This window comes from Oncorhynchus gorbuscha, linkage group LG16 (genome assembly GCF_021184085.1).
Source record: "Oncorhynchus gorbuscha isolate QuinsamMale2020 ecotype Even-year linkage group LG16, OgorEven_v1.0, whole genome shotgun sequence".
In the NCBI taxonomy this organism is placed as follows: domain Eukaryota; kingdom Metazoa; phylum Chordata; class Actinopteri; order Salmoniformes; family Salmonidae; genus Oncorhynchus; species Oncorhynchus gorbuscha.
In genome coordinates, this window is record NC_060188.1 from 43,830,938 (window position 1) to 43,850,736 (window position 19,799).

The window sequence follows — 19,799 nt, forward strand, 5'->3', positions numbered from 1 at the left end:
AGACCGACTGCCTGGAATACATGGGTCAGATGAGAGAACATGCAAATTGGTCTTGGTTTGCTTTATGGAGTGAAACTGCAATTTAGGTTGCTGGACTTGCTACGCCTGGCTCTCTTTTTGAACCAATGTGTCAGGCATTTTGCCCAATTCAGCCTGTTTAAATCGGACTCTGGCAAGCTTATTTAACAAAAATTTGGTCTAATTTTAAACACTTTAAAAAAAATGTTTTACTAGAACCAATAGTTTGGTAGATGTTGAATCAGAATCAAAGGGTTTCAGAAACGCTACATCAACTAGAATGGTGATAAAGTATATGTTTGCTAGTAGTTCCAAGAGCAATCCCAGCCATTTTAGTAGGCTCTAGTTTTTGTCCTCTTCCTCTGCTGTGGCCGAAGCCAACTTTCTGACGGTAGTGTCTCCAGATGTTAACAGAGACTCAATTAACATCTGTATTTTGTCTACCACAAGGTGCTATGCTCAGGTTGACTAACATCTTCTGAATTCTGCCCTTAAATGGATTTTTATGGCTTTTAATACTTTATGTGAATAGATGGTCAGTTTCCTCTCTCCTAGACTTAGGGGTGTGCCAGTCAAATCAAATTTATATCAAATTGTATTGGTCACATACACAGGGTTGGCAGATGTTAATGCGAGTGTAGCGAAATGTTTTTGCTTCTAGTTCCGACTGCAGTAATGTCTAACAATTTCACAACTACCTTATACACACAAATGTAAAGGGTTGAATAAGAATATGTACATATAAATATATGGACGAGCGATGGCTGTGCGGCATTGGCAAGATGCAATAGATCGTATAGAGTACAGTATATACATATGAGATGAGTTATGTAGGGTATGTAAACATTTTATAAAGTGGCATTGTTTAAAGTGACTAGTGATACATTTATTACATCCAATGTTTTATTATTAAAGTGGCTAGAGATTTGAGTGTTGGCAGTAGCCACTCAATGTTAGTGATGGCTGCTTAACAGTCTGATGGCCTTGAGAAGCTGTTTTTCAGTCTCTTGGTCCTAGCTTTGATGCACCTGTACTGACCTATCCTTCTGGATGATAGTGGGGTGAACAGGCAGTGGCTCGGGTGGTTGTCGTCCTTGATGATCTTTTCGGCCTTTCTGTGACATCGGGTGGTGTAGGTGTCCTGGAGGGCGGGTAGTTTGACCCCGGTGATGCGTTGTGCCGCTGTCACTACCCTATGGAGAGCCTTGTGGTTGTGGGCGGAGCAGCTGCCGTACTAGGCGGCAATACAGCCTGACTCTCGGTTGTGCATCTGTAAAAGTTTGTTTTAGATGACAATAACAAATATCTTCAGCCTCCTGAGGTTGAAAAGGCACTATTGCGCCGCCTTCACCACGCTGTCTGAATGGGTGGACCATTTCAGTTTGTCCGTAATGTGTACACCGATTAATCTTCTCCACTACTGTCCCATTGTGGATAGGGGGGTGCTCTCTCTGCTGTTTCCTGGAGTCCACGATCATCTTTTTGTTTTGTTGAGTGTGCGGTTATTTTCCTGACACCACACTCAAAGGGCCCTCTCCACCTCCCTGTAGGCTGTCTCGTCGTTGTTGGTATAATCAAGCCTACCACTGTAGTGTAGTCTGCAATCTTGATGATTGAGTAGGTGTGCATGGCCACGCAGTCATGGGTGAACAGGGAGTACAGGAGAGAGCTCAGAACGCACCCTTGTTGGGCCCCAGTGTTGAGGATCAGCGGAGTGGAGATTGTTGTTTCCTACCCTCACCTCCTAGGGGCGGCCCGTCAAAGTTCAGGACCCAGTTGCAGAGAGCGGGGTTGAGAACCAAGGTCTCAAGCTTAATGACGAGTTTGGAGGGTACTATGGTATTAAATGCTGAGCTGTAATCGATGAACAGCTTTCTTACATGGGTATTCCTCTTGTCCAGATGGGTTAGGGCAGTGTGATTGCGTTGTCTGTGGACCTATTGGGGCAACTTGGAGTGTGTCTAGGGAGTCGGGTAGGGTGGAGGTGATATGGTCCTTGACTAGTCTCTCAAAGCACTTCATGAAGACAAGTGTTTGCTATGGGGCAATATAGTCATTAAGCTCAGTTACCTTAGCTTTCTTGGGAACAGGAACAATGGTGGCCCTCTTGAAGCATGTGGGAACAGCAGACTGGGATAGGGATTGATTGAATATGTCAGACATCGATATGAATATATAGTTAAAGTCAGAAGTTTGCATACCCTTGGGTTGAAGTCATTAACTCATTTTTCAACCACTCCACAAATAGCTTGTTAACAAACTAGTTTTTGCAAGTTGGTTAGGACATCTACTTTGTGCATGACATGTAATTTTTCCAATTGTTTACAGGTGTATTATTTCACTTATAATTCACTATCACAATTCCAGTGGGTCAGAAGTTTACATGCACTAATTTGACTGTGCCTTTGAAGAGCTTGGAAAATGTCATGGCTTTAGAAGCTTCTGACTCAAATGATGTCAATTAACCTATTGAAGGTGGACCTGTGGATGTATTTGAAGGCTTACCTTTCAAACTCAGTGCCTCTTTTCTTGACATCATGGGAAAATCAAAAGAAATCAACCAATACCTCAGAAAAAAATGGTAGTCCTCCACAAGTTTGGTACATCCTTTGGAGAAATGTTCAAACCTATGAAGGTACCAAGTTCATCTGTACAAACAATAGTACGCAAGTATAAACACCATGGGACCACGCAGCCGTCATACCGCTCAGGAAGGAGACTCGTTCTGTCTCCTAGAGATTAACGTACTTTGGTGCGAGAAGTGCAAATCAATCTCAGAACAGCAAAGGACCTTGTGAAGATGCTGGAGGAAACTGGTATAAAAGTAACAATATCCTATATTGACATAACCTGAAAGGCTGCTCATCCAGGAAGAAGCCACTACTCAAACTGCTTGTTGTGGGAAGCTGGTGGAAGGCTGCCTGAAACAACTTAAAGGCAATGCTGCCAAATACTAATTGAGTGTATGTAAACTTCTGACCCACTGGGAATGTGATGAAAGAAATAAAAGCTGAAATAAATAATTCTCTCTCCTATTATTCTGACATTTCACATTCTTAAAATAAAGTGGTGATCCTAACTGACCTAAAACAGGGCATATTTACTAGGATTAAATGTCAGGAAATGTGAAACTATTTGGCTAAGGTGTATGTAAACTTCCGACTTAAACTGTAGGTCAACATGGTAGCACTTAGTAATAACTAGCCTGCATTTCACTGTAACACAATTTTTTTGTGATGTGTATAAATTCCACATTTTGTTAATGGATATTTAGTTTGATCTGTTAAATGATTTGCTTTGTACAACAAATCATTTCTAAAATATGTTGACGTTATTTGCCAAGCAACCATTTGGCAAGTGATCATTTTGAATATTCTATTGCGGGAACACCCCTAAAGTCATAAGTGTTGGTTGAAACGGGGAAGGAAAATCAGAGAACAGGGTCTCAATGGGTTTTAATCAGCCTGTTTAATCAGCCTTTTGCACTTGCACGCTCTCATGGTGCATTGTATGTGCAAACTCCTGTATACCACTTTTGATTGAATAACCCCCAAGCTGTGAAGGTTGAATTATATTCTATGTCTTGGCTGACAACTGTCTGAACTGAAATCTTCTCAAGTGATTGTGTTACAAATAGTGTCATCAGATTATCTGCCTGGTACACTTGAAACTGGGATTAATCTGAAGGGCACACTTCTCCAGCATGCCAGTGGCCATTGAATGTGAACATTTGCCCATCTGAAGTTGGTTATGACGCCAAACTGCAGTCAGTTCCAGACCCTGGTGAGGACGATGAGCACAATGAGCTTCCCTGTGACTGTTTCTGTGCAGAAATCCTTCGGTTGTGCAAACCCGCAGTTTCATCAGTTGTCCGGGTGGCTGGTCTAAGACAAGCACTCCAGGTGAAGAGGCCAGATGTGGGGGTCCTGGGCCGGCATGGTTACACGTGGTCTGCAGTTGTGAGGCCGGTTGGATGTATTGGCAAATTCTCTAAGATGACATTTCAGGCGGCTTATGGTTGAGAAATGATCATTCAATCTTCTGGCAACAGCTCTGGTGGACATTCCTGGAGTCAGCATGCCAATTGCACGCTCCCTCAACTTAAGACATGTGGCATTGTGTTGTGACAACTCACATTTTAGTGGCCTTTTATTGTCCCCGGCACAAGTTGCACCTGTGTCATAATCAGATTCTTGATTTGTGCACAGAATTTGAGAGATATGTTTTTCATGCGTATGGAACATTTCTGGAGTTTTCTATTTCAGCTCATGAAACATGGGACCAACACTTCACGTGTTGCGTTAATTTTTTGTTCAGTGTATTTCAATGTTTGATCAGCCACCTACTGTGTTGTCATAGAACGGTACATGATTGGTGAAATCTTATCAGTGCTAGCAGCTGATTTCCTCGAGCTTTCAGTGATGGACCATCTGTGTGTGAGAGGGAGAAATCTCTGTTTGTTTAAGGCCTGTATTAGAGGGTGTATGAATGACCTGATGAGATCTGGCATGAGAGACCAGTCTCATGGCACTGATGGAAAGGTGCCAGAAGGCATCGGCTTTCACTACAGGCCAGATGGCATGGGAGCCCTGCCAAAGGCTAAATAATGCCCAGGATGCGCTATCCTCAGACGTTTGTGACAACAGCCTGAATATAAACACTGGGTGCAACCTATCCTGGGCTGTGCTAAACAGCACCATAAGGACTTGGTGCTCTGTCAAACCTGGTGGGTCCAACTGACGAGAGCCTGTACCAAGAAGTTTGTCGTTAGCTCACCACAACGGTTTGATTCGGTGGAACTGGTGGTTCAAAATAACATTTGCCAACGCTTTCGCTTACTCACTCGCATGCAGTCAAACACACTCTTTGACTATCACACACACAATACTATTCCATTAAGACCCTACAGTGACTGTTTACCCTTCTCTCTCCCCCAGACTTGATCCACTGCACCAATGAGATGAACGTGAACATCCCCCAGCTGGCAGACACGTTGTTTGAGAGGACGGCCAGCACCAGCTGGGTGGTGGTCTTCAAGTCTCTCACCGCCACCCACCACACCATGGTCTACGGCAACGAGGTGAGTGGAAACTGTCTAGGGACACATGGTTAAGGTTGGGTGAGGGAATTCTGTACCTGGGGATTTTTGTCACTCCAGAGCTCTGCAACTCAACACTTCCAGTAGAGCCGTAGATAATGGATCTGACTCCTTGGTGATCAGAGAGGCATGTCATGCCAGACACACTCTGAATTCCAACTCAACCCCTATCCCTCCATACATATGGCAATTATACCATTGTAACATGCTCTACTCCTGGTGATTCCTTTCTCTCTTAAATATGATGTCATGAAAGATTTCACGTGTATGAAAATAAATTCAGTGTCAGAAGTGACACTAATACTGTGGTGTTAAGGTCTTTTGAAATCCTTTTAACACTAGTGGTTTGAAAAGTGTCAGCAATATCCAGTCCACAGAATTGTCATTTTGTATTATACTTCTTTGAGGGGGCTCTCTTATGTAACATTTTCAAAAGTGGTTGTCTTTTATTGCTGTTAGTCAATCATTTGCATTCACCATCTATGAAGGTTTGCACACATGTTTCTGTGTTGCAGAGATTTATACAGTACATGGCTTCAAGGAATACGCTTTTCAACCTCAGTAACTTTTTGGATAAAAGTGGCCTGCAAGGTGAGTAATGTCAGCTCTGCACAAACTTTGCTGCAGCACTCTATTTTATCAGGGGTTCAGTATCGTCTGAACTGGATGAGATGACACGCTCCAATATTTTAAAGGTGCTACACATTTGAATTTTTGCGTTGTAATTTCAGAAAATGTCCTTAATATATCTACTGTGTTTTGCAATATTACTTACCCGCCCAGTGTTTTGATTGGCTGTGATATTCACCTATTGATTTCTCCCACCGGAGCAGCATCTGTTGTTTAACTAAGAAAGCTGTTCTGACTTTACAGCTTCAAACAGCTGTAAAATGATATTTGTTAATGGAAATATATTTCTCAGGGATTTAGATGGTACAATGATTCCCTACACTTCAGTTTAGGGAATCATTGAGGGAACGTTGTAGAATGACAGAGCGATTTCCACTAGATAACACAGCCACAGTCAGAACAGCTTTCCCAGTTTGACAACAGATGCCGCTCCAGCAGACGAAATCAATCACAGCCAATCACAACACTGGCAGATAAGTAATACTGTGAAACAATATCATTCCACTGTTGGCAGCAAATATATTATGGACGGTTTCTAAAGTTACAATGCAAACATTGAAAAAAAATCCTGTGTACTGTAGCACCTTTTTTTGAGGCATTCAGATATAAATATATTTTCCAGAACAAGCATCTGACATGTAGAATAAGGAAACGTCAGCTCTATTCAAAACCTGCAGCGTACCATAACTTTTACCTACTGTGTGTGTGTGTACACACAACAGGCGATATTGAAACCTGCCAAACTATGTTAGAAGCGGAGAACTGTTATTTTAGACAGTCCTACCCTTTACCCTTTTGCTCTATTCCCAATGAAATGGCAACACTCTGCTCACATCAGGCCCAGAAAAATGTATTTACTTAGTTGTTTCCCATGTTAACAAGATGCCTGGCAGTCCAGACCAGTGGGACTTTCAAGGGGGAGTGTAAAGGCAGATTAAGCGCCCCTAATAATAACCCAATGGCTTTTGTCAAGTTGTTACTTATAAATTAGGGGGATAGGGAGCTATCAGTTTTAATGACGACTGGATTTAGGTTGGAGTGCTCATGACAGAAATCCACTAGATGGTGGGCCTTTGCTTTAGGAGAAATATGGGACTATATTTACGATACGTACAGTATTTATGATAGTTCATGGTCATTTTCATACATTGTTTTGAAGTTGTTTTGGCACAATTCTCAGTATTGCAGTTGCGGAAAAGAAATCAGAAAACTGACTGCATGTCCAATAGCTTGGAAAATAAATGTGACGCCCTTATGAGTCCCAATTGTTTATTTTTCAAGCTATTGCACATACTATTTCACATAACAGGTGTTCCTCAAAGGGCCATACAATTCAATCGGTTTTCTTTTTCCATGTAAAGCTTTCACAAGTATTATGATAGTGTGACACTGGTATCATGGCAACACTGGAACACACACTTGAAGTGTCCTAAAGTTTGCCTGTGTATTTGTCCAACGGGAAGTAGCTCTTAAATCGATGAAAAAAATCAGCCGTAACTTTCATAAATCAATGGTATGTGCCTTGGCTTATTCAAGCTCAAGTGCATCCCTTATTTTCCCTAATAAACAGTTAAGAGTATAGGCTAGTTGCCACCCTTGATGCCACGTGTGCAAAGCTGTCAAGGCAAAGAAAGGGTGGCTACTTTGAAAAATATAGTTATTTGTTTAACTCTTTTATTTTGGTTACTACATGATTTCATATGTTACTTAGTTTTTGATGTCTTCACTATTACTCTACAATGCAGAACATAGTACACATAAAGAAACCCTTGAATGAGTAAGTGTCCAAATGTTTGACTAGTACTGTATACCAAGATGCTCAGTAATTCCCCTATTGTCTTTTTTCAGGCTATGACATGTCAACGTTCATAAGGAGATATAGTCGCTACCTGAATGAGAAGGCTGTGTCGTATCGACAAGTCGCTTTTGACTTTACAAAAGTTAAACGAGGGTAAGGACTTTAATTCTCTATTCACATTTCCTTATACCGTCAGGCTCAGCTAGCATCTATATTGTATAAATACTGTACAGTCGAGTCCTGAGAAGTGTTTTGGATATTTTTTTGGCATCGTGCTTATTCTTCCACAAGTGCATATATTTTATCGGCTAGGGGTTGATTTGGCATCAAAGTGCATTTTAAATTGCATGCTTCAGCTTAGTACACACATTCATGACAGTCCAAAGCCATTAGGATTGGGCCCTTAATGATTGGAATATTATCTTTACCCCAGGGCGGATGGCGTTATGAGAACCATGAACACAGAAAAGTTACTGAAGACCATACCGATTATCCAAAACCAGATGGATGCGCTACTTGACTTCAACGTGAGTTTTCAATGCTTGACGTTTTGTACGTGGTATTGCTATGGCCTCAACTGCAAGAAACATAGTCGACGATTGAGTAATCGATATCCTTTACCTCTGTCCTGTGGATTGAGAGCTCTGGGAGTCAGACCAATGAGTGCTCGATAGGTTGACTGTCCATTCATCTGCTTTGGACCCCTCCATCTCCAGGTCAACGCCAACGAGCTCACCAATGGAGTGATCAACGCGTCCTTCATGCTTCTGTTTAAAGATTCCATTCGACTGTTTGCGGCCTACAATGAAGGCATTATCAATCTGTTGGGTAAGTGCTTCCGCCTTCCAGCTCTCAAGAGTCTCTGTCCTGCCAAAACCAAGTCCTTATTGCTGTCATCATTACCATTGAGTACTGATGCAAAGACACCTTTGATGCATAGACACCTTTGCACCATGTCGTACTTAGTTCATACTGTATCCCTGGGCTCAAATGTTGGCCACCACTCACTATCAGCCTGCTGCCATGCTAGCCTGGCTGACTTAACGGGGGACGACGAAGGACATGTGTTGTGCTACTACTCTGTTTTGCTCTCGTGTTCTAGTTGTGCTGGGTGACATTTGGTCTGTATATAGGTTTAGGGGTTGGGTGAATTCCCTTTTGAACTGAGCCATTCTATTTGATTTCTGAAATGCATAAACAAATCTAGTTTCCAATTCTTCTCATTCATATTAAATGAGTTTCCTGAAGGGACTGGGTTAAACTGAAATTGAGCTCAATGCTGGTGGAGAGACTGGTTTTGCACACAGTCTGAATTCAACAACTTTGTAACATTAGATCTGTGCATGTTCATCAGTGCATGTGTGATTTGTCTGTTTTGAAATTAAAATAATATCTAACGTTGGAAATAGAAGTTCCAGTACACTGACATTCTTGTATGCTCCACAAAGTTGGACATTATAATAGTTAGAGAATTGCACTTGTTTACTAGACTTGTTTAAGAACTTTATGCAGCTATGTGATATTTATGCTATAGTTCTAGTCCTTTCATATCAAGGCTATATTCTCTGCTATGAGGATGTATGCCTTTCTCACTCAGATGTGAGCCTTGGGTCTTTTGAGGGGAATGAGCAGGTCCTTGGAGGGGAGCAAATTGGAGATGCGCAAACATCAGTGAGGTTTACAAGCCAGTGAGACATTCATGCACCACTCTGAAGAGTTTCTATACGTCCTGCACACATCCACATTTAACTGCCAAGTTTCTAATTTGAGAGAACAGTTCTGGAATTATACTATAAAAAAATTAAACATCTCTCCCATTCATTTGTAAAGGCTGTTTTAATTATTTGATACAGTTTATCCTGATTTGATAACAATGTCTGTTAGAGCCTTGGAAAGTATTCAGACCCCTTGACTTTCCACATTTTCTTAATTAAGTTACAGCCTTTCTCTAAAATGGATTAAATACAAATCCTCAGCAATCTCCACACAATAACCCATAATGACAAAGAAAAAAACAGGTTTTTATAAATTTTGCAAATATGTAAAGGTGTTTTTTTAAATTGAAATATTCAGACCCTTTGCTATGAGACTCAATTATCTTCAGCTGGATCCTGTTTCCACTGATTAATCAAGTTGAAGAAAGATCAAGGACCGAGTCCACCTGTGGTAAGTTCAAATGATTGGACATGATATGCAAAGGTCCCACAGTTGACAGTATGTCAGAGCAAAAACCAAGCCATGGGGTTGAAGGAATTGTCCATAGAGCTCCGAGACATGATTTGTGTCGAGGCACAGATTTGGCGAACCGTACCAAAAAATGTCTGCAGCATTGAAGGTCCCCAAGAACACAGTGGCCTCCATCATTCTTAAATGGAAGAAGTTTGGAACCACCACATACTCTTTCTAAAGCTGGCTGCCAGGCCAAACTGAGCAATCAGGGGAGAAGGGCCGTGGTCAGGGAGGTGACTAAGAACCTGATGGTCACTCTGACACAGCGCCAGAGTTCCTTTGGAGATGGGAGAACCTTTCAGAAGGACAACAATCTCTGTAACACTCCACCAATCCGGCCTTTACGGTAGAGGGGCCATACTGAAGCCACCCGTCAGTAGAAAGGCACATGACAGCCTGCTTGGAGTTTGCCAAAAGGCACCTAAAGACTCTCAGACCATGAGAAACAAGATTATCTGGTCTGATGAAATGCCAAGCGGCATATCTGGAGGAAATCTGGCACCATCCCTACGGTGAAGCATGGTGGTGGCAGCGTCATGCTGTGGTGATGTTTTTCAGTGGCAGGTACTGGGAGACTAGTCAGGATCGAGGCAAAGATAACCGGAGCATAGTACAGAGATCATTGATGAAAACCTACTGGGGACAAAGGGACACCTTCCAACAGAACAACGACACTAAGCACACAGCCAAGACATCGCAGGAGTGGCTTCGGGACAAGTCTCAATGTCCTTGAGTGGCCCAGCCAGAGCCCAGACTTGAACCAGATCGAACATCTCTGAGAGACCTGAAAATAGATGTGCAGCAACGCTCCCCATCCAAACTGATAGTGCTTTAGAGGATCTGCAAAGGGGAATGGGAAAAACTCTCCAAATACAGGTGTGCCAAGCTTGTAGCGTCTTATCCAAGAAGACTTGAGGCTGTAATTGCTGCCAACGGTGCTTCAACAAGTACTGAGTAAAGGGTCTGAATATGTATGTAAATGTAATATTCAGTTTTCCATTTTTAAGCATTTGCTGATATTTCTAAAAACCCATTATTGCTTTGTCATTTATTTTACCTTTATTTAACTAGGCAAGTCGGTTAAGAACAAATTCTTATTTTCAACGATGGCCAAGTAGCTGAGTAGCTTGGATGAATAAGGTGCCCAGAGTAAACTACCTGCCCAGAAGCTAGAATATGCATATAATTAGATTTGGATAGAAAACACTGACGTTTTTTTAAAACTGTTAAAATGTCTGTGTATAACAGAACTCATATGGCTGGCAAAACCCTGAAGAAAAATCCATCCAGGAAGTGCCATTACTTTGAAATGGCTTTTTCCAATGAAATCCTGTCCACCACTTAAAGGGATAGGACCCAGATTTCGTTCCCTACGGCTTCCACTAGTTGTGAACAATCTTTAGACATTGTTTCAGGCTTTTATTCTGAAAAATGAGGGAGAATGACAACATTGAGTGAGTGGACCCTGTGTGTTCTCAGAGCTGGTTACTGGGAGCACTTGTTTTCCTTTCATATTGACGAAGCTTTTGTCCGGTTGAAATATTATCGATTTATTTAGGCTAAAAACAACCTGAGGATTGATTATAAACATCGTTTGACATGTTTCTATGAACTTTATGGATACTTTTTAGAGTTTGTCTGCCTCTTGTGACCGCATTTGAGCCTTTGGCTTACTGAACAAAACTTGCCAACAAAATGGAGGTTTTTGGCTATAAAGAGGGACTTTATCGAACAAAACAAACTTTTATTGTCATGGAGTGTTGTGAGTCCAACCATATGAAGATCATCAAAGGTAAGTGATTACTTTTATTGCTATTTCTGACATTCGTGACTTATCTACTTGGCTGGTAACTTGTACGTAATGCTTTGTGTGCTGAGTGCTGTCCTCCGATAATTGCAAGGTTTGCTTTCTCCGTAAAGCCTTTTTGAAATCTGACACGGCTGCTGGATTAACAAGGTAAGCTTTATTTTGATGTGTAACACACATTTTCAAGAATGTTAAATATTTGAATTGAGTTATTTTTTCGCGCTCTGCAATTCCACTGGATGTTGGCCAGGTGGGACGCTACCGTCCCACACCCCCGAGAGGTGCAAAAAAACATGCTTTTACAGGAGCAGAAATCGGTGAAGCATAGCACAAAGAATTGGGGCTAGCAATTTCATACAAAAATTTATGGAATTATCCCCCCCACTCAATCTACACACAAAACCCCAGGGGGCGGTAGGTAGCCTAGTGGTTAGAGCATTGGACTAGTAACCAAAAGGTTGCAAGATCAAGTCACCGAGCTGACAATGTAAAAATTGGTTGTTCTGCCCCTTAACAAGGCAGTTAATCCACTGTTCCTTGGCTGTCATTGAAAATAAGAATTTGTTCTTAACATTAGAAGCTTATTACCTAAAAATGGATTGATTGTGGGTTCACAGCTCCAATCCAGATTTGTTGGTCATTACTGAGAGGTGGTTAAGAAAGTGTTTGGAACACTGATGTTAACCTTTCTGGTTAACATTTTTCAGCAAGACTGATCTTCCAATGGTGGAGTGGCAATCTTTACCAAGGATCACCTTCAATGCTCGGTTGTCTCCACCAAGTCTGTCCCCAAACAATTTGATTTGCTGGTTTTAAGCATTCAACTTTCAAATGCCTCTTTGTTGACTGTTGCTGGGTGTTACTGTCCTCCATCAGCACCGGCCTGCACCCTACCTGTCCTAAGCTCCCTCGCCTGGCTCCTTACACTAAGTCATTTAAGATCCCATTAAGATAATGAGAATTAAATACAGGTTCAGCCCCTGGTTTGACCGTGATCTTGCAGAGTTAATCCACCTCAAGAATGGTGAAGGGCTAATGGACTCTAGTTCAGGCAAATGAGAAATAAGTGCACTCATGCTCTCCGGAAGGCCAAAGTTAGTAACTTCATGGAGCAGTTTTTTTCTCTGTGGGTCTAACCCAGAGTTCTAGAAAATGGTTAAAGACCTGGGAATAAACACTCTTCCTCACAGCTGGCCATGTCCCTTAATGTTGATGTAGTTGTTAAAGACGAGGAGCAAATGACTGAGCTCTTTAATCACCACTTAATTAAGTCAGGATTCCTATTCCAATCAATCAAATGTATTTATAAAGCCCTTCTTACATCAGCTGATGTCAAAGTGCTGTACAGAAACCCAGCCTATAACCCAAACCGCAAGCAATGCAGGTGTAGAAGCATGGTGGCAAGGAAAAACTCCCTAGGAAGGCCGAAACCTAGAGGAACCAGTATCTGAGGGATGGCCAGTCCTCTCCTGGCTGTGCCAGGTGGATATTAGGTGGAGTATCTCTACCGCTCCTGCTGTCTCCAGAGTTGAAAACTGCAAGTCTGGGATAGGTAGCATGTCCGATGAACAGGTCAGGGTTCCATAGCCGCAGGCAAAACAGTTGAAACTGGAGCAACAGCACGACCAGGTGGACAGCGGACAGGAAGGAGTCATCAGGCCAGGTTCTCAGAGAGAAGAGAAAGTTGGAGGGAAAGAGAATTAGAGAGCATACTTAAATTCACACAGGACACCGGATAAGACAGGAGAAGTACTCCAGATATAACAAACTGACCCTAGCTCCCCCCGACACAAACTACTGCAGCATAAATACTGGAGGCTGAGACAGGAGGGGTCAGGAGACACTGTGGCCCCATCCGATGATACCCCTGGACAGGGCCAAACAGGAAGGATATAACCCCACCCACTTTAGCAAAGCACAGCCCCCACACCACTAGAGGGATATCTCCAACCAACAACTTACCATCCTGAGACAAGGCTATAGCCCACAAATCTACCTCATGGTGCAACCCAAGGGGGGGCGCCAACCCGTCCAGGAAGATCACGTTAGTGACTCAACCCACTCAAGTGACGCACCCCTCCTGGGGACGGCAGAGTACCAGTAAGCCAGTGACTCAGCCCCCGTAATAGCGTTAGAGGCAGAGAATCCCAGTGGAGAGGGGAACTGGTCAGGCAGAGACAGCAAGGGCTTTTCTTTTTTCCTGTGCCTTTCTGTTCACCTTCCCACTCCTGGGCCAGACTACACTCAATCATAGGACCTACTGAAGAGATGAGTCTTCAATAAAGACTTAAAGGCCGAGACAGAGTTTGTGTCTCTCGCATGGATAGGAAGACCATTCCATAAAAACAGAGCTCTATGGGAGAAAGCCCTGCCTCCAGCTGTTTGCTTAGAAATTCAAGGGACAGTGAGGCCTGAGTCTTGTGTCCGTAGTGTACATGTAGGTATGTACGGCAGGACCAAAATTGGAAAGATGGGTAGGAGCAAGCCCATGTAATGCGTTGTAGGTTAGCAGTAAAACCTTAATCAGCCCTTGCCTTAACAGGAAGCCAGTGTAGAGGCTAGCACTGGAGTAAGACTATCTTTTTTTTCTAGCCAAGATTCTAGTAGCTGTGTTTAGCACTAACTGAAGTTTATTTATTGCTTTATCCGGGTAGCTGGAAAGTAGAGCATTGCAGTAGTCTAATCTAGAAGTGACCAAAGCATTTCTTTGGGGGGGGCTAAGTTTCTGATTTTTGCAATGTTATGTAGATGGGGGAAAATCTGTCCTTGAACTGTCTTTCAAATTTGTTTTGTCAAGAGATCAGGGTCTAGAGTAACGCCAAGGTATTTCAGTTTTATTTGAGACTACTGTACAATCAAGAATAATTGTCAGATTCAACAGAAGATCTCTGTATTTCTTGGGACCTAGAACTAGCATCTGTTTTGTCTGCGTTTAAAAGTAGAAAATGTGCCACCATCCACTTATGTCTGAAACACAGGCTTCCCGTGAGGGCAATTTTGGGGTTTCACCATGTTTCATCGAAATGTACAGCTGTTTGTCGTTCACACAGCAGTGAAAGTTAACATTTTCCCGAATGACATTACCAAAAGGAAGAATATATAGAGAAAACAATAGTGGTCCTAAAATGGAGCCTTGAGGAACACTGAAATATACAGTTGATTTGTCAGAGGACAAACCATTCATTCCAATCTCTCCAAAAGAATGTGGTGATCGATGGTATCAAAAGCAGCACGAAGGTCTAGGAGCACGAGGACAGATGCAGGTCCTCGGTCTGACACCATTAAAAGGTAATTTACCACCTTCACAAGTGCAGTCTCAGTGTTATGATGGGGTCTAAAACCAGACTGAAGCGTTTCGTATACATTGTCTCCAGCAAGGCAGTGAGTTGGTGTGCAACAGCTTTTAAAACTGTTTGAGAGCAATGGGAAATTCGTTATAGGCCGACGTTGTCTATTTTCTGGGGCAAGGTTTGGCTTTTTCAAGGAGGCTTTATTACTGCCACCTTTAGTGAGTTTGGTACACATCCAGTGGATAGAGAGCCGTTTTATTATGTTCAACATAGGAGGACCAAGCACAGGAAGCAGCTCTTTCAGTAGTTTAGTTGGAATAGTGTCCAGTATGCAGCTTGAAGGTTTAGAGGCCATGATTATTTTCATCATTGTGTCGAGATATAATACTAAAACACTTGAGCGTCTCTCTTGATCCTCCATGTGTTCGCCAGAGGTAGCCTGACTGCCATTAGGTACCGAGATGAGATCCTCAGACCCCTTGTGAGATCATATGCTGGTGCGGTTGGCCCTGGGTTCCTCCTAATGCAAGACAATGCTAGACCTCAATGTGGCTGGAGTGTGTCAGCAGTTCCTGCAAGAGGAAGGCATTGATGCTATGGACTGGCCCGCCCGTTCCCCAGACCTGAATCCAATTGAGCACATCTGGGACATCATGTCTCGCTCCATCCACCAATGCCACGTTGCAACAGACTGTCCAGTAGTTGGAGCAGGCTCATCAGTAGCAGGCCCAGGCGTTGTATGGAGGTCATACAGGCACGTGGAGGCCACATACTACTGAGTCTCATTTTGACTTGTTTTAAGGACATTACATCAAAGTTGGATCAGCCTGTAGTGTGGTTCTCCACTTTAATTTTGAGTGACTCCAAATCCAGACCTCCATGGGTTGATGAATTTGATTTCCATTGATCATTTTTGTGTGATTTTGTTGTCAGCACATTTAACTATAAAGTGAAAAGTATTTAAGATTATCTAATTCATTCAGATCTAGGATGTGTTATTTTAGTGTTCCCTTTATTTTTTTTGAGCAGTGTATATATCCAGTGGGGAGAACAAGTATTTGATACACTGCTGATTTAGCAGGTTTTCCTACTTACAAAGCATGTAGAAGTCTGTCATTTTTATCATATGTACACTTCAACTGTGAGAGAATCTAAAACAAAAATCCAGAATATCACTGTGTGTAATATATGTGTATACACACACACACACACACAGTGGGGCAAAAAAAGTATTTAGTCAGCCACCAATTGTGCAAGTTCTCCCACTTAAAGATGAGAGGCCTGTAATTTTCATCATAGGTACACTTCAACTATGACAGACAAAATGAGAAATCCAGAAAATCACATTGTAGGATTTTTTAAAATGAATTTATTTGCAGAATATGGTGGAAAATAAGTAACAAAGAGCTACTTTTGTTAGCATGTTTGGTTAAAAAAAATCCAAAGTCATGAAGTGCGTTCCCTAGTTGCAGACGAAATGTCAAAGTTCTGTTACAGCCCATTGATTCCATACTTGGGTTGGCATGTTTCTATCTTTATGATGTTTTTAACAACTTCATTAATGTTCCAACCAGACAATTCCTTCCTGTCTGTACAAATGAAGTGGAACGAAGCTACCTTTCACGTGAGTGCGCCAGACCGAGGCTGTGGCACTCTGCCAGACTACTCACTCAAAGAGCCCTTATGAGCCCCTCCTTTAGAGTAGAATCTTCAACAGGTTCTAAATACTGTTGACATCTAGTGGAAGCTTTGGGAAGTGAAACATAACTAATATCAACCTGTATCTTTAATGGGGGCTGAGTTGAAAAACTATAAACCTCAGATTTCCCACTTCCTGGTTGGATTTTTCTCAAGTTTTCGCCTGCCATGAGTTCTGTTATACTCGGGCATCATTCAAACAGTTTTCTATCCAATACTACTAATAATATGCATATATTAGCATCTGGGACAGAGTAGGAGGCAGTTCACTCTGGGCATGCTTTTCATCCAAAAGTGAAAATGCTGCCCCCTATCCCAGAAAGGTTAAGTTGTAAAAATAGGATCGGGTAGCAGTGAGGGCTCTTCGATACTGCACGGTACTGTCTTTCCAAGCTAGTCGGAAGACTTCCAGTTTGGTGTGGCTCCATTTCCGTTCCAATTTTCTGGACGCTTGCTTCAGAGCTCGGGTATTTTCTGTGTACCAGGGAGCTAGTTTCTTATGATAAATGTTTTTTGTTTTTAGGGGTGCGACTGCATCTAGGGTATTGCGCAAGGTTAAATTGAGTTCCTCAGGTGGTTAACTGATTTTTGTACTCTGACGTCCTTGGGTAGGCGGAGGGAGTCTGGAAGAGCATCTAGGAATCTTTGGGTTGTCCGATAATTTATAGCATTGCTTTTGATTCTTGGTTGGGGTCGGAGTTGATTATTTGTTGCGATTGTAAACGTAATAAAATGCTGGTCCGATAGTCCAGGATTATGAGGAAAAACATTAAGATCCACAACTTTCTATTCCACGGGACAAAATTTCGGTCCAGGGTATGACTGGCAGTGCATAGGTCCGGAGACATGTTGGACAAAATCCACTGAGTCGATGATGGCTCCGAAAGCCCTTTGGAGTGGGTCTGTGGACTTTTCCATGTGAATATTAGTCACCAAAGATTAGAATATCTGCTATGACTACAAGGTCCGATAGGAACTTGGTGAACGCTGTTTATGGCCCAGGGGGCCTGTAAAACAGCTATAAAAAGTGATTGAGTAGGCGGCTTAGATTTCATGACGAGAAGCTCAAAATACATTTTTGTTTTGTCAATTTAAATTAGCGATTGTAAATGTTAGCAACACCACCTTTGTAGGATGTGCGGGGATATGGTCACGAGTGTAACCAGGAGGTGAGGCCTATAACACTGTAAATTCATCAGGCTTAAGCCATGTTTCAGTCAGGCTAATCACATAAATATTATGATCTGTGATTAGTTCATTGACTAACTATAACTGCCTTGCAAGTGAGGGATCAAACATTAAATAGCCTTATTTTGAGATGAGGTATCACAATCTCTTTTAATGACAGGAATGTAGGGTCATTATTCCAGTGAGATTTCTAAGGCAAACACCGCCATGTTTAGTTTTGCTCAACCTAGATCGAGGCACAGACACTGTTTCATTGGGAATAGCTGAGCTGACTACACTGACTGGCAGCCAGCCTGCCAGCTTAGTGGGGTCTATCTCATTGTGGAGTTAGGGGAGTTAGAGCCCTGTATGTTCGTAGATAAGATGAGAGCACCCCCTCCAACTACGATGGAGTCCGTCACTCCTCAGCAGGCTAAGCTTTGTCCTGTTTGTGGGTAAGTCCCAGAAAGAGGGCCAATTATCTACAAATTATATATTTTTGGAGGGGCAGAAAACCGTTTTCAACCAGCGATTTGAGTTGTGAGACTCTGCTGTAGAGCTCATCACTACCCCTAACTGGGAGGGGGCCAGAGACAATTACTCGATGCTGATTTACACACTGAAGATGTGTTACGCTTTGACCTCTGACTGTTTCAGCCTAATATCGTTTAAGTTGAATGAAAAAAGTGAGCAGGGGGAAGATGTATATAGAACAATAATTAAGTTAAAAACTGTGAAGTTGGCAGGTAGCAAAGTAAGGTTAGCAACAAACCGCACAGCAGCACGTCTACAAGTTGTGACAGGAAATTGACTCAGCCATGCCTCCTTGCCCATCCAACATTTCCTCATCTCCCACCCCTTCTAATATGACTTTCCCCGATGCTTCTCCCTATTTTTTTTCCCCCTGCCCCGCTACAAAGTTTCTCCCTGCAGGAAGTTACTGAGTCCTGAAGTGCTAAAGGAGCTCCTGCTACTTGACCCCCAAAAACCATCTGGGTCAGATGGTTTGACCCTTTCTTCTTTTAGGTTGATGCCCCTGTCATTGCCAATCATATCTGACCTTTTTAACCTACTTCTCCTTTCTGGGGAGGTTCCCATTTCTAGGAAGGCAGCCACTGTTCATCCTTTTGTTTAAATGGGGAGATCAATCTGATCGTAACTTATCATCTTAGGGCTGCAATCCTGTTACCAGGATCGATATGACAACAGCCAGTGAAAGTGCAAAGCGCCAAATTCGAACAAATCTCATAATTAAAATTCCTCAAACATACAAGTGTCTTATACCATTTTTAAAGGTAATCTTTTTGTTAATCCCACCAGTGTCTGATTTCAAATAGGCTTTACAGCGTAAGCACCACAAACTATTAAGTCACCTCCAAGTCACAGATAACTTCAGCCATTTTTCCAGCCAAAGAGGAGTCACAAAAAGCACAAATGGCAATAAAATTAATCACTAACCTTTGCTCTTCATCAGATGACACTCCTAGGACTTCATGTTACACAATACATATATGTTTTGTTCGATGAAGTGCACATTTATATAAAACAATATCGGTATACATTGGCGCGTTCCGTTCCAAAAACATCCAGTGATATTGCAGAGAGCCACGTCATTTTACAGAAATACTCATTATAAATGTTGAAAAAAATACAATTGTTAGACATGGAAATATAGATACATTTCTCCTTAATGCAACCGCTGTGTCAGATTTTTTAAACTTTATGGAAAAAGCAAACCATGCAATAATCTGAGTACAGCTTTCAGACAAAGCAGCCAAAAGATATCCGCCTTATTGGGTAGTCAACATTATTCATAAATGGCATTATAATTATTCCCTTTGATCTTCATCAGAATGCACTCTCAGGAATCCCAGTTCCACATTAAATGTTTGGACATAAATGGACATTATCGAACGAAATCAAAGAGCTACTTTTGTTCGCACGTTTGGTAAAAAAATCCAAAGTCATGAAGCGCGTTCCCTAGTTGCAGACAAAATGTCAAAGTTCCGTTCCTGTCCGTAGAAACATGTCAAAAGCTGTATGGAATCAATCTTTAGGATGTTT

At 42.2% G+C, this 19,799-nt stretch overlaps 1 protein-coding gene across 23 annotated transcripts in view; it reads left to right on the forward strand.

Moving 5' to 3' along the window:
- LOC123999380 (phosphatidylinositol-binding clathrin assembly protein-like) overlaps window positions 1-19,799 on the forward strand; it is a 54,651-nt gene that overhangs the window by 10,486 nt on the left and 24,366 nt on the right. For all 23 annotated transcript variants that reach the window (XM_046305099.1, XM_046305096.1, XM_046305098.1 and 20 more), the window contains 5 exons: window positions 4,956-5,098; window positions 5,632-5,707; window positions 7,595-7,697; window positions 7,978-8,071; window positions 8,261-8,372. In XM_046305099.1, the coding sequence (XP_046161055.1) occupies window positions 4,956-5,098; window positions 5,632-5,707; window positions 7,595-7,697; window positions 7,978-8,071; window positions 8,261-8,372 (528 nt within the window). The remainder of the gene's footprint in view (window positions 1-4,955; window positions 5,099-5,631; window positions 5,708-7,594; window positions 7,698-7,977; window positions 8,072-8,260; window positions 8,373-19,799) is intronic.